Source organism: Cydia fagiglandana, chromosome 15 (assembly GCF_963556715.1).
Source record: "Cydia fagiglandana chromosome 15, ilCydFagi1.1, whole genome shotgun sequence".
Classification (NCBI taxonomy): domain Eukaryota; kingdom Metazoa; phylum Arthropoda; class Insecta; order Lepidoptera; family Tortricidae; genus Cydia; species Cydia fagiglandana.
The window spans coordinates 9,200,755-9,216,573 of NC_085946.1; the positions used below are offsets into that span (position 1 = coordinate 9,200,755).

The 15,819-nt window shown below is 39.2% G+C and overlaps 1 protein-coding gene across 1 annotated transcript in view; it reads right to left on the reverse strand.

The window, feature by feature from the left end:
* LOC134671330 (uncharacterized) overlaps nucleotides 1-14,616 on the reverse strand; it is a 123,626-nt gene extending 109,010 nt beyond the window's left edge. The window contains exons 1-3 of the mRNA XM_063529158.1: nucleotides 14,393-14,616; nucleotides 12,534-13,919; nucleotides 3,495-3,583 (exon numbers count right to left, since the gene is read on the reverse strand). Of these exons, the coding sequence (XP_063385228.1) occupies nucleotides 3,495-3,583; nucleotides 12,534-13,919; nucleotides 14,393-14,600 (1,683 nt within the window). The 5' untranslated portion in view covers nucleotides 14,601-14,616. The remainder of the gene's footprint in view (nucleotides 1-3,494; nucleotides 3,584-12,533; nucleotides 13,920-14,392) is intronic.
* Nucleotides 14,617-15,819: the final 1,203 nt, after the last annotated feature.

Sequence of the window (15,819 nt, forward strand, 5' to 3'; positions counted from 1 at the left end):
GACGTCCACTGCTGAACTCCCCCTTTTTTGGGGGGTGAATGCCATAATCGCCACGCTTGGCAGGCGGGTTGGCGATCGCAGTCGAGTACACCGAATTTGAGGGACGCTGCTGCCCGTCCACCGGTGGTCTTGGACGTGGTTTAAGGACATACACAGGTTTTCAATATTTAACTACATTAGAAAGCGCCCATTTATCAAATTGATCCAATTCCAATGTATTATCATTAAGAGGATATGGAAGACCGCCTCTTCATACAACCGTAGTCCCATTTTAATCAGTATTAGAAGAGTTAGAATTAAAGGTTAGGAAACTAATTCCATACTTTTTAAAAGCTCCTAACTTTTATCATAATTTAAAAAGGAAAAATTCTAATAAGGAAAATAAATCTGCTGCAGTTAATAAACGTCCAATTGCGTAAAAATAATTTCTATAATGTTAATATTCAGAAAGAAAAATGGGGACAATTTTTTATGGAGAAGCGGTCACTTACCGTCGCCCCCCTCCCGCTTAAAGCCTCTGCACTTTAAAAATATAACTACGGTAATGTAAAATACGTAGAGATGTTCAACTTGCATATTTTTCATACATTTGTATAATATTGATGTTTGCTTTTATTTGGTTAACAAATCTGTCAGTTAAAATCTATTAAAACAGGAAGTAAGATAAACGTACAATTCGTACAATTGGTACTGGCCAATTCGATCGTCCAGCTGACATCAAACCGATATTTGAATCACACTGGAATCACATCAGTTAGCTGTCATTTACTCGTATTGTGGCCTGATAGCATAGTCAATATACTGGATGTAGTACTTGTGTTACGTAAGTTTTGTCTGAATTTTGGAAAGGGTTGCGTTTAGTGCTCTTTATCTATTAATTATAGTAATGGCTTGGCCTAAGCACCGATGAGGAGATATCTTTTAGGATTGTGTTGCCCACAACATTGTGTGCCCTAAACTTTAGTACTGCGAGGTTATAAACTACAGAACTACAGGTAGCACGGAGTTATGGGTAGATAACAAAAGGGACAGTTATATATTTTGTGCAGTTACATTTACGAACACGTGGCACAGCGTACAAACATATACTTAGCAATGGAAATGAATGTTGTTATAAAACTGAATATAAATTTTACCACTGAATTATAATATCATTGTTACCTAGTTATTTTAACAAAGAAAGTTAACTAAAACTTTAGAAGTTCGTTTAGTTTATGTTTACGAGTCATTGAATGAAATAAGTTTATAATGTTATGCAATCATAAGTTTCGTGTTATTATACCCTACTATCGGCCTGATTCAAACTTTAAGATACGTCAAAATATGATTGAGATACGACATGGTTCGGATATGTCAGTGTCAAAAGAGACGTGTACAAAAGTGAGTGATAAAAACGTCACTTTTGACACAGACATCATCATCGTCATCATCTCAGCCATAAGACGTCCACTGCTGAACTCCCCCTTTTTTGGGGGGTGAATGCCATAATCGCCACGCTTGGCAGGCGGGTTGGCGATCGCAGTCGAGTACACCGAATTTGAGGGACGCTGCTGCCCGTCCACCGGTGGTCTTGGACGTGGTTTAAGGACATACACGGGTCCCAGACATATCCGATCCATATCGTATTTTTAGCAGATTTCTGAGTTCGATCATCAGGTCACGCTCATGATACAGTAACAGTACTAACAAGTAAGTTTGATTTGCAAATAATCTTTTTCATTGACGTTTAATGACGGCTCCAGTTTAATTGCGATCTTTTGGCTTTTGTACAAAACAATTGAAATACGCTAATGAAGTAGGTAGTTGAATGGTAAAGTAATGTAAATAATCAAATTGTCTAAGAATTCTAAACATTCACGGAGATACAAGAAATGGCGGAAAGTTAAATATAACAATTGTTAGTCTGTTCGGAAAGAGAAGATTCGTGGAATGTGTGTATGGGGCCCATACATTCCAAGAATCTTCTCTTTCCGAACAGGCTCTATGTAATTTATTGTTCATGTTCAATATGAATCCGTGCAAATGGCTAATATTATTCATTGGAATACTTTGTAGGCACGAGTAAGTACAAGTCTCATAAAACCTTTGTCCTTTAATAAAAGTTATACTTAATTTCAAATATGTACCAATTTGGGCGATTTTTAAAATAAAAATTGAAAATATGTTTCTTTCAAATCTGGACATTCTTGGACTCATTCTACTGGAAAGTACAAATTTAATTTTTGGGACATTGTTTTTTATCATAGAATTGAATATTCTAGTGATACTGAGTTGAAAGAACCCAAAATCGCCACGATCTGTGAGAATCAGGTTTTCAATATTTAACTACATTAGAAAGCGCCCATTTATCAAATTGATCCAATTCCAATGTATTATCATTAAGAGGATATGGAAGACCGCCTCTTCATACAACCGTAGTCCCATTTTAATCAGTATTAGAAGAGTTAGAATTAAAGGTTAGGAAACTAATTCCATACTTTTTAAAAGCTCCTAACTTTTATCATAATTTAAAAAGGAAAAATTCTAATAAGGAAAATAAATCTGCTGCAGTTAATAAACGTCCAATTGCGTAAAAATAATTTCTATAATGTTAATATTCAGAAAGAAAAATGGGGACAATTTTTTATGGAGAAGCGGTCACTTACCGTCGCCCCCCTCCCGCTTAAAGCCTCTGCAAGACTTACGGCTCGATTCGGGAAATGAATTAGAGATTCACTAGATATGAAATAGTAAAGATATGTGACGTTCCAAGGCAAAAGGTACCTTATGATGGCTGGCGCTTACGTCGCATAGCGCATAATATTGTTGCGGCGTTAATAATTGCCACCTGCCATAAGGTACCTTTACCCGTGGGACGTCACATATCTTTACTATTTCATATCTAGTGAATCTCTAATTCATTTCCCGAATCGCACCGATTTTCGCTAACTATGCTATCGGCTACGTCGTAGCGCTACGAGTGCAGCTTCGCAGTGAAAATATGGAGCCCGAATCAAAATAATTGTTTTTATTTTCTGTTCTGAAACTGTTATGGATTTGATCTAATGTCAACAGTGGCATTTCTAGTCCAGAAACATTTTTGATGGAGATAGCCTATTTACGTAGATAAAGTCGCCATTAGAGACTATTATACGTACATGAATTGATATCAAACTACTTTTTCGAAACAAAGAATTAGAGAATTATACATGAATTGATTACAAACTGCTTAAATACATAAAATTATCATGACTTGCTATTGTCACGAGTGGAATAGGCCCCCAGTAGGCGTAGCTCATTCCGCGATTTCGTCGCATTGCAACAGGTAGCTACAAGTATATCCGTTCCACACCAATTTTGGTGGCTAGCCATAAGCCGCGCGTGGCGCTGTCGCCACCTAGCGGCCATGTCTGTCCTGATCGTAACAGACGCGTTTTGTTAAAGAGTGAGTCTTCTGTACCTAGTACTATTATTTATTCTGTGCCCCCAGATTAGTAACGAAGACAAACACTAACCTGATTGGGTCCGGTCAGGTTCAGCCCACAGGAGTTGCAGCGGAGACATTCCTCGTGGTAATGGTTGTTGTCGTACAACGGGGATGGCTCTGGAAAATGTAACTTGTGTCAATTAAGTAAGTAAGAAGTTAACTTATTGCGTAACATGCAATACTGTAAAGTGTGACTTGAATTAATAACGCACATAATGCATAAGAATGGAATGTTACTCTCGTAACATTCCATTTCTGACCGCAGCTGAACTACTAGTACGAACGCGTCGGTGTTATTGTCAATGTCCATAGTAAAATGAATGGTAGTGCTGCTGTCGTTGGAAATGGACTGTCACCTTAAGTTGCCATTTGTGTCTACCTACACACACTAACCACCAATTGCACCATTCCACTAACCAGGGTTTAAACGGTTACGCCTTTTAACTCAGCGTCAAATTGTACTGGTAACCAATATAACCATGGTGGAGTCTGTTCGGTTCGGAAAGAGGAGAGTCGTGGAATGTATTGGGGCCCATTCATTCCACGAATTCTCTTTCCGCACAGACTCTTAGGTTTAACTGGTTACAGATGTAGTGCATAATTGTTAGCCATCGTATTTTCTCGGAAACGTTCGTACCTATTTGTCATGCTATTTCAGTCAACCTCAGTACTTATTTTACAGAGACTGACTGAAATGGCATACGTAACATATTCATGCGTTTCCGTGAAAATACGATGGTAAACAATTATGCACTACGTCTGTAACCCCGGGTTAGTGAATGGTGCAAGTGGCCCTAAAGCAGCTAACGGATCGATTCGGAAAATGAATTAGATTTCTACTAGACTTCAACAAGTTACAATATGGATAATTTAAAGATTGTAAGATAGATGATAGATATGTCAAATTTGACGTTTTCTGCGATTCTGGAGGTCCTCTTGAACGATTTCGACAAGTTATGGCTTAAATATCCAAGTCACATAATCTAGTCGATATCTAATGTAGGTCTAGTTGATCTCTAAATCGTCTCTAGATCTTGTGATTATCTCGAAATCCGAATAGGCCTGTAAGTCAATTTTAGTACCTACATCATCATTTAAACTGGTAGCTATGTAACTTTTAAACCGAATTCTTGAGTAGGAATAAAATACGATACATATATAATAATATTGCTTTCTTAAAATTATATAGATACAGATAATAAAATGGCAACTTCCACAATAAAAGTCAATAAACGAAAAGCGATCTGCATTGCCTCAAAAAATATTGACATTTAGTACGACGGTCACGTAAAATCAACTATGTGCGATATTGAGCACAGCAAACAAAATTTGGTGTCGTTTCGTGCACATAGATTACCATAAAAGAGATAAATATGACTGGAATATAAAGCAGTGTCGGGATAATGGCGGTTATACTCAATGGGTCCGATTCGGATTTTGAAATAGACATGTATTAGATATCTTTTAGACATCACCAAGATACGATAATGATATGTATAAGATCTAACCTGTCAAATTTGACATTTGCGCGATTCTGGAGATACACTTGAACGATTTCCACAGGATATGACTTCGAGATCCAATTCACATCTAATAGATATCTTACTCTATGTAACGTAAAAGTGACATTGGTTGCCCGAATTGCGCTGCAAAAGAGAACTAGTTGATATCACATTCGCAGAAATCACGAAGCGTCTGGTTGACGTAACTGGTGACTGAAGAGCTGGCGGCTACCTCGCACAATGTATCAGCATTGTGATACAGCGGGGAAATGCCGCCAGCATCCTTGGTACAATGCCTCAGGAGCCTATTTTAGATTTAAGCTAGCTATTAATTTCGTTTAGTAGTACCACTGTATATACATAAACGATTTGTTGATGTCTAAACTATAACGTATCTAGAATGGATCTGGTCAGTGTCGTCTCTTGTGAATATCTTGAAGTTCGAATGCGGCAGAATGTGTTTCATTCCTCTTTTAGTCCTGTCTTTCTTAGCTCGCTTAGTTGTTCGGATAAAGCCTTGCAGGCCTAATCGAACTTTACAATGAAATCAATTTGTAACTTCCGAAACAAAGCGACATTTAATCTCAATTTAATCTACACTGGCTGCGTAACATACGCGTCTATAACTATTATAAATACCCGTCTAAATAAGATATTATTGATAAATTTCGATTTATTTTTAGGCTTACATGGTTCTATCACTGTTTCAATGACGATAACGAATAAAATCACGTAATTAGTTACTTACTGGCCTATTCGGATTTCGAGATAATCACAAGATCTAGAGAAGATATAGAGATCAACTAGATCTACATTAGTATCGACTAGATGTGACTTGGATATCTAAGTCATAACTTGTCGAAATCGTTCAAGAGGACCTCCAGAATCGCGGAAACGTCAAATTTGACATATCTATCTTACAAATATCTTTAAATTATCCATATCGTAACTTGTTGAAGTCTAGTAGATATCTAATTCATTTTCCGAATCGAGCCGTTAAGTTTTTGTATTTTCAGGACTAATTTTAGACATATTAATCTCATAGCAAATGAAAAACAGCCAACCATTATTAATCATAAATAATCTATTGTACGAATTCAGTAATCCTACATCGAAGTAATTTAATTAAAACACTGAAATTTGATTTTATCTCTGCAGTCGTTTGTCTCTCTCTTCAGAATCCAATTAAGTTCGTAGTGAAACCAAAATGTGCTGGCAGAAATTAAATTTTCAGCGGCAAGGATTTAGTAAGTGCAATCGTGAACCGTCTAAGATAATTTACTGATCCTGTAAAGGGTTAACCAGACCTTAGCGAATTAACGTTTCACAGACGCAACGCAGCCATTTGAATTAAAACACAATTAATAAATATTCCTAATAAATAATAATGTCCTATAATATTTATTTATTGTATAAAGCAACCATACAAATAATAACTATATTTAAAAATATATTTTAGAAGGCCCTTATTCGTTTTGAAAGACCTATCCAAAGATACCCCACACTATTGGCACAAAGCAAAAAAACAATTTAAAAAAAATCTTTTTGTATGGGAGGTACCCTAAAAATTTTGTTTTTGACTTTTTATTTTACCGTTCTGTCGCAATGCATGATTTATGTATCCATGCCAAATTGCAGCTTTCTAGCACTAACGATATAACTAACGAAATGTACTTACTGAGTTTATATCAAGTCAATGGCGGCGAAAAGGTTAAAGTTTTTTCTTACTGCATGCCGCACGAGGTCACATCAATAGAATATAATAAATATTTAAGTGGGGCTCCCATATAACAAACTTATGTTTTGGGGTTCCACCTACGATAATGATTGTCAATTAGAATTGCATTGCATAGTTCACTTAGGTGGATACAAAATATCAGCAAACTTATCTTTCCTTTCTTGTTGGTACTCGTATAATAACCTTTACCTAAAATATTAAAGTTTATTAAGTTGATGTTCCGTACAAAAATGCCATACTGAAATCTTTCTGTAAGTGTAATACAGTTAAATTTGAAAGTTTAAAGCAATTTACTATGTCAAGGAGTCACATTTTTCGTTTGCAAATCAATTCTGGAAGCGTATTCTGGCGCTTTTTAAATTTAAAGAAATTGAAGAATGGAAGCATGCGAAAGGGAAGCCAGCAGCCATCACGTTTATAACCATTTCATGAGTGCAAAAGAGGCAAACTACAAATGAAAAACGTAACGACTTTTGAGCTTCATAACGACCGTTAACGGCTAAAATGTACCAAAACGTAAGGTCTAGCGCATTGAAAAATACAAATCGCTGTATTTGGGAGATACGGTGGGTTTTATCAAATTATATCAAATAATTTACACAGTTACTTACATATTATTTCTGAATTAAATAGGTACTTCTAATGGCACTTGACATTATTTCGATTTTGGTAGTACTTTTGAAATTCGACAGACAATATTATACTTCGCAGATCTGTGGTAATAACAGGTTAAGAAGTTGATCTAGATTTGTTATGGATATGATCTGTCAGTCTCAAAAGTGACGTTTTTAACTTGTTAATGCAATCATAATTCGCCTCCCGGACTCAGTTGAAAGGGAAAGCTGGCTCGTCGCCAAATCGTCGAGTTTGCCTCGGTCTTGATTCTGAACACTTGTGAAATTTTAAATCCAACTTATACAACATCCTTTCGTAATATGTGCCAGGCACTTCAGTATTCGGGCCGAGCCGGTCTGGCACTGTGTTCCATTATTGATGAAGGGTGTTTAGCAGATTTCGCGCCCCAGGCCCTCGGATAAAATGTTATTTAACTTATACAAACAACGCCGCAATAAATTGAAATGTTCATTGTATTTATTTCTTAAATATGATAAATGGTTGTGACTTTGAGGTTGAAGTTAGAAACTTGAATAATTGTTGCTTAAGACAATATTGACAAAATTCTTGAAGCTTTAGAAATGATAATATAGAACTTTTATGGCTGTTTCAAAACTGTATAGCTACCTCTGTAGGCTTATTAGGTACAATTAATAACGTTAGCTTCAACTTGTTTCTAATTTGGGAACCGATTCGTAAGCTGCGATATAAATAACATAAAATATAAAAAACAGTATTGTCTTTACAAAGTTATAATACTAATAGTTATTCGATTATTCGCAATAAAACACTCAATTTGATAACGATAATAAAAAGGTTTTTATTGAAATATTAAATTTGCGATAGAAAAGGCCGTATCTAATTAATGCGGTCGTAGAAGAGGCCATAAAAAACAGTCTTGTTCGTTTTTATAGCCGAAGAATTATTATCCGCGGTGTAATAATAGTGTAAGCCAAGTACAATTTCATGAAAACAATGACTTGTTTAACTACCATTAGTTACAAATATTGTACCTCTAGCTACATACATGCGGAGTCACGCATTCTGACCTTCTTCGGCCATGTTTCTCGTTGCGGTAATAACTCCATAGAGCGTCTCATAGTCGAAGGCACCAGGCCACGTGGTAGATCATCAATGAGATGGACAGACCAGATGAAGGCCCCAACTAAGTGCTCGATTTACGAATGTACCCGGAAAGCTGCAGTCCGCGACGAATGGCGCCGTATTAGCAAGATCATCACTCAACGAGATTCACAATGATGACCACGACCACTCTGGCAAGAGTGTACCGACTAAGAAGATGAAGAAGAAGGCATATACCTGTTTACAGCATTGCATTAACTTTGGCAAACGTAGAAAACCGGAGTTTTAAGCTACGACACTAAAAGATCGCGGTTCGAATACTTATTGGTAAGATTGGTTCGGGACCATGACTGCGTATTAGATGAAACATTTTACTATTAAAAATGTCAGTATTTGACGATAATAGACCGAAGAAGATGATGATGGCACTGATGACTTAAGTTTAGGACTGTTGTTTACTTAAAGGATGACTCACGTTAGACCGGGTCGACTCGTGTCCGGGCTGGAGCTTCCGGGGCATCGTTTTCTATGGAAATCATCACGGGATCGCCTGTAATGTGCCGGAAGCTCCGACCCGGAGACGGCCCGGTCTAACGTGAGTCATCCTTAAGTTAACGTCATTCAAGGCGGTCTGACTTGTATATGTAACTTGAGTTCATCCGAATTTAACCTTGCAACGTTATATGAAAAACAGCTGTATCATAAAAGCAACATCAAGCCTTCGAAAATTTTTTTACAAGCTTTATTGAGCTTACTGAGGGACTAAAGTCGATCTGTGTAAATTTGTCCTATAATATTTATATATTTAATATTTATTTAACATCGAAATTCACGTGCTCATTATATAAATTCCCGTTATTTGCTATCCCCCTCTGACTATCTGGTACAGACTCGAGTGGTTTACGGCGGCCTTATTACCGAGGCTACTAATAAAGTATGTATGCTTATTGACATGGGCTAGTAGTCGTAAACTGTGTTACAATAAAATACACAATGGGCGGTGAATATGCGGAGGCGGTGATAAACAACTTTCCCACTGAGCATTTACACAATAAGCTAGGTTTTAACCTTTAAATGTTACGTTAACAATAAGAATTGCCGTGTAGTTGGCCCTGCTGAAAAGTTTTGGGCGAAAGACCGTAAATTAAGAAAATACGAGTACTTTTCGTGAGAAGTCAAGAATTTTCCATTCGTTTCATTTTTAGTGCTGAATATAGTTTTTAATTTTATTCTTTTAATCATTGATAAGAGATACATACGCTCTTGCGTAAAGTACCTATCTTTATAAAATATTAAGTAAACCGCTTACCTACTATGAAAATCTGACTTCTTAACAACTATTATATTAAATTGTTTATACGACAACGGTTTCACTCACTTGAATTTTTAGTCGCTATTGGCGACATGTTTCGAGCCCGTCGGGGGTCCTTCCTCAACTATTATATTTAATTACACAGACGGGTCTACCGCAATACACAGCTCACAGTTGTTGCAACTCAGCTGAAACGTCGGAATTTAAGGTATTCAAAAACAATGAAATTATATCGCGGTAGACCCGATTGTGCAATTAAATATGTGTACAAAACGCGAGAGTTTAAAGTGATCTTAACAACTGTAACTATAATTAACAAACTGTTTATGAATGATCGTTTAACAAAAAATATGAAATCATATAAGTTATAATTCATACAATGAAAACAAAAAAGGTTTTAATTGTAGATATGTTTACTTATTTTTTCACTATGCTTTGTGAGGTTGTCTATATCGTTTCGAGCAAATACGTATTAGGTATGTTCAAGCACTTACCATGTTATCTTCTTGTGTTGATGTAAACACGCTTTATTTTATACAACTTTTTGTTAAATCTACTGCCTTATCCTAACCTAAACAGTTACTATTTTCACGAAACCTAAACTACCTATGATAAAATACGATTAACATTTAGATATTGGTGTTTTATTTTCAGCAATAGCAGGTCACTTAATCTTCGTTATTAGCGCCTTCAAGGCGTTTTAGTTCACTTGTCAAATGTCACTCGATTACTAGTTAAATACAAGGCCAAAAACACGTCACGGACACTTTCGTAGTGATTACTTAAGTCATAACAAAAATACAATTCTCCATACAAACAAAATTTCACAAAATACTGTTATCTAAACGCACGGATTTATGTAACGGAACTGTGAGATTCGTTGTGGCCGATGCGATAGGTTAATGTTTATTTCGTTATCGTTTTAAAGCTGCTGTCAGTGTATTGCTAGGTTATTCGTTGTGTACGGCGCGTCGGGCGGGCTCTAGTAACCATGGCTGGCAACAGATGACAGGGCGCGGGCGGGCGGCGGGCCTGCGCCGGGCGATCCCGCTCATCTCATCCCGCTGTTTGACCAGGCGTCCACGAGAGCCTTCAACCGCGTCAGCTGCCACTCGCCGGCGGCGCCACTGTGCCTGTCTAACACTACTCTCTCGCACCTGAATGTCTTTTGTCGGTAAAGCAGTCTATATAGAGCGGGACGGAATATATGCGAGTAAATCGATTGGCTGATGAAAAGGGGCGGGGGCAGAGCACGTGGCTTCTAGTAAAACGCTCTACACTGTCAGAGTTTATTGTTGTTGCGTTCTGTGAGTCATTCGGGCTTTTATATGAAATGTATAACTTTAATCAAGTTGAATGTGGTTATATTGGCAATAACTTACGAAATAAGCTTTATTACGTTTATCTCGTAAATTGCTACTTGCATTGTTAAATTTTTCATTGTTGAAAACAAAAGTTAAAGAAGAAAGAGAATGTGTAATTTTTTTGTATCGTAGTGTTTCTGTTTCTAATGCTATCATATCAAAACCATATAATGAAGGAAATCAGAAACTGTAAAAAATTTGTTGTTTTGACTCACAATACCGATTACCTACCTACCTACCTTCAAAGTAAGATTTGAGTTTCCTATGGTCATTTTGGGACACATTTATGTAAATAAAAATATTAAGAAGATCAAAAACTCAAAAACCAAATTTACTTAAATAATAACTTTAAATGTATAAGATTAATAGGTACCCATAGCCATTAACCACAAGCCTCTGTAGGCTTTGGATCTCGTGAGCATTACTTAAAACTGAATATACTTAAATGTATAGCTCCGCGAAGAAAGAGAGGGAGAAATTTCCAATTAAATCGAACCTGCTCACAAAATTTAACGAGAATCGGTTGAGAATTACGATCCGTAGAAAAGAATATCCAGATATAATTATGAAAAAATTTTTGCCCAAGCTGAAAATGAGACCTTCGCTAACGCTCAGTCAGTGAGTCAGTAACAGGGAAACAATGTTAAATGCATCGAAAACAATGTTAAATGAATTAAAAATTAGGAATTGCATGCATGCAAATATTCCTACTCCTCCCGTACAGTAAAACTGTGTTTTTTTATTATTATTTAGAGCCACATATCGTACTTCTTTATTATACTGTTGTCAACTATTGAAACCCCATAGGTACGCTAAGTATATGCAAAAAAATCCCTTTGATGCCAAAAATTCTGTAAAGAGAATAATTAAATACTCTTCAAATTGCTGTATCGATTTCTATGAAACAAGGCTAAGATTCGTATCAATAGATAAGAACGTATTATCCAATTTGAAGGGAAAAGAGTTTCGGTGAATGTCCATTATAAAGTTACATCGCGTGACAATAGATGGAATCAAGTTATTAAGTCAATAAAAGTGATTGACTTAATTAAGTCAAGTTTCGTTGCGGGCTGTTTCGTGTTTTTGTACTTGATTGTGGTTTTGTCGTTTTGGTGAAGTTCAAATACCGTAGCAAAATTAAGAGACGCGCATTTTGTCGAATTCAGCATTTGATGACGTGAAAATTTTAAGTTGCCGAAGTTTTACTACTTATAAAACAGCATAGACTTTATTATGCAAAATTTGAGCTAAGTGCAACTCTTATATACTGCCTTGAATTTATATAAGCTAGCAGATATTCAACTTAAGATTTCCTATGAGATCAGTTAACAATATAGTTCAGAGCATAAATGATGACAGCAACACTCCTAATTGTATATGATGTACAGTTAACAGTGTGGGTGTAATAGGTACGTTAGTGTAGCTAAAATTTAAAAACATATTTTGGACTCACCTGTCTGTGTGCTTGAATCGAAGAATGTGCTCGTGGTCTCGACGGTCATGGTGCCTATGGTGCCGTCGAGGATTTGAGTGGAGGAGTCCCTCCGGCCGCGGGCGCGCATGCACGCGTCGTCGCTCTGTGAACTCTGTCGCCGGAAGTTCCGGCACCTGATCATTTCCTCCGTAGTGGACTGTCTTCGGAACCCTCGCGCTATCAATATCTCCTCAGTAGTAGATTGGCGACGGATCATAGTTCGCTCTGGGGGACGCGCGCCCGGGCTAGGGTCTCGACTCGAACAAGAACTTGACTCAGGACTCCGAGCGCGGCCGCCTCTAGCGCACGAAGCCTGCCTTCGCAACCGGCTGCGTCTTCTTGCTGCCGATGGACTTAGCTCCACATTTCCAGCTCGATCCGGACTCAACTGAGATCGATCTCTTCGTGGTCGCACCGCTGAATCGGGGCTTAGGGAATCTCTCCTTACACGGTTTTCGTCATCGGGACCTAAAGATGGCCCGGAATCTCGACGGCGCGTTCCAGGTGGTCCATTTGGGTCATCAAACGCAGTTGCCTGCCGCTGTAGCCTACCCAGTCTCCGTTCTGGACTTGCAGCAGCTCGAGAGTCCCTCCTAGCTCGACCACACTGCGTTGTAGAATCTCGTCGGCCACCAAGACTAGGCGGAGTTCTTCCGCTTGGGGATACTGCTGTAGCTTGAGTAGTTTGGCAAGTCTGACCCGCCTGAGCTGCATTACTGGGTATCGTAGGAGACGTTGGAGATGGTGTAACAGCAGATGTAATTATGGTTGGCATTGTCATTGGCTGACATTCTCCATCGGAACGGCTGGGTTCATGTACAGTTACCACTGTCACGGAAGGCATATGTGTCGATGGACCGGGATCTGATGAAGCATCGACAAATGACGGTGGCGCCGGTGTTGGAGGTGATAAACGTCTCTTTCTATGTGTCGCGACTATCCGAGGAGGAGGAGCTGCGACGGAATCTCTCCGGTGGCGGTGTCCGTCGACTGAGTCTCGACGTTCTTTGTCGTCACCCGACCCGCGTCTCTTGACGCGCCTTTCCCGGCTTGGCGCAATGGTGGTTGAATCTCTACGATCCCAAGCGTTGGGAAAGTCTGTACGGAAGTCTTGGGGTGCGGCTTTCGAGTCACGGCGTTTGGATGCCATGGATTTGATGCCCGAGTCGGCGGAAGAGTCGCGTCGGCGGCGGGGCGGAGGCTCGTGCTGGCGTGCCCAAGGCAAGGAGCGGGCGAGGTCTGCCAAGGTTTCCCGCCGAGACAGGGGGGCTCTTTGGCGGCGGGGGGCGCTGCTGCCACCACCACCCCACTCCCGCAGAATATCTGTTAGCTGCGCTAGTGACGATCGTCGTCGGCGGGGACCAGCTAAACAGAAAAATATTATTTATTTGCTTACTAAAATAAATGAGCTTTAGCTTTTAAAAGTGATTTTTATTTAAATCTTTATCTTAAATTGTATTTAAGAACATGCAAACCAAATTTGATTGTTCATTACGATATTTCTGTGTAATGTCGTCGATAATGACAGCATGCAATCGGAGTTAGTACTTATAAAGGGTGTTTGGTACATCGTTTGCCAAATTAAAATGGCAGATAGGTTGAGTCATTTGCTATCTTCTCAGGCCTAGAAATTTTTAATTTATGCAAAAAAAATTTTTCACTTCTATGGCAGTTTTTCGTAAATTTCAAATTTTTAGTTGCGTAATAGAAAAAAAACCATGGCCAATTTTGTTTTTCTAGGCATGAGAAGATAGCAAATGACTCAAGCTATCTGCCGTTTTAATGTGGCAAACGATGTACCAAACACCATATACTCGTGTATGGGCATAGGGACTTACTTTGTGTCTGGTTGGAGACGTCGGGTTCGGGCGGCGACAGGCACGATACCTGCGCCGCCGAGTCGCGCCGGCTGCCCAACCGCTGCCGGAGCGTGTTCTCCTCGAGTGTGGACCGCGTCAGCTCGTCCCAGCCGTTCCCTCCCGCCCACACCAGCCCCACTTGGTGCGACAGTATCGGCAGATTGCAAACGAAGCATATTGCCGTCATTGTCCTGGAAAAATAAAAAAAAGTGACGATCCGTTTTTGTTTTGTTACATCACTCTTAATTGTACATCGGTGGACCTTATTACAAAAGGCATAAGGTTCACCAATGGACAGTTAACAGTGTGCGCGATGGTACTAACGCTTTGTTATTGCGAAAATGCGTATCAGGATACATGTCGGTATCTGCTCGGAGTTCGGTTTGCAATATGAATAAGCGCGAAGCCCCATTATATCGCGCCCTTGTGTTCGCATCGCTGAGCTGATAACTGAATGGCTGTACGATATTAGATAAGTAATAAACACACCCTGTGGTTAACAATATTCGTAGTATTCACTTCGGTATTGTATTTGTTACTACGAATATAATATAAAAGTATAGGAACGCTTCCATATAAACTTTTATATTACCTATATCGTTAGTAATATGAACTGTAGCAGCCAACGACATTTATTAATTAATATTGATATTGGATATTTAAGGTCTGTGCCTTCGGCTTGACCTTTCGGAGATTACCTGTCTTACCAATACATGCAATTGTGCTGAGTAGCTAACACCGGATCGAGTCTGAGAACGCGGCGCGGCCGCGCACGGGGTGCGGGACGCGCGGGGAGGGGCGCCGGCCGGCAAGCAAGCGACGAGTCGCGCGCGCTTCATCAGTACGCTGTTATTACCGCTACAGTGCGTTGTGTTGTGTATTTGCTAACGTTGTGTAACGTTCGTGTTGTGTTTATGAGAGTTTACGAGCGAAAACCGTAAGTAAATTTGGTTTTTATGGTTACCGTGATCGGGTCTGTTGAATTATAAATGGTTTGGTTTGCGTACGAATAATTTGTGACCGAGTTTTAAAGATTGTAGTTATTTATTTTCTGCATGTTCGTCGGAGACGTTTGTGTTTCTTGTTTTTTAGTGTTCTGTTAACAGATATATTCCTGTTTTTCTGTGATTTTTTCCTGCTTATAAGTTTATCTGTGCGAGTTGCGGTTATTAAGGCGATCTGAAATTGTCAATCATATAAAATCAAATTTTGGTCTGAGCACCAGCCCGATTTGGGGCGATACACGAGTCGTGAGTCGTCCCGACGACTGTTGATGGCCCGCCAGCCGCAGCGGCAGTAGCCTTGGGCTCGTCAGCCGCAGCCGCAGCAGTACTCGGCTCGCTAGCCGCAGCCGCAGCCGTACGGCTCAAATTTTTGGCCGCAGCCGCAGCCGTGAGGCTCAAATC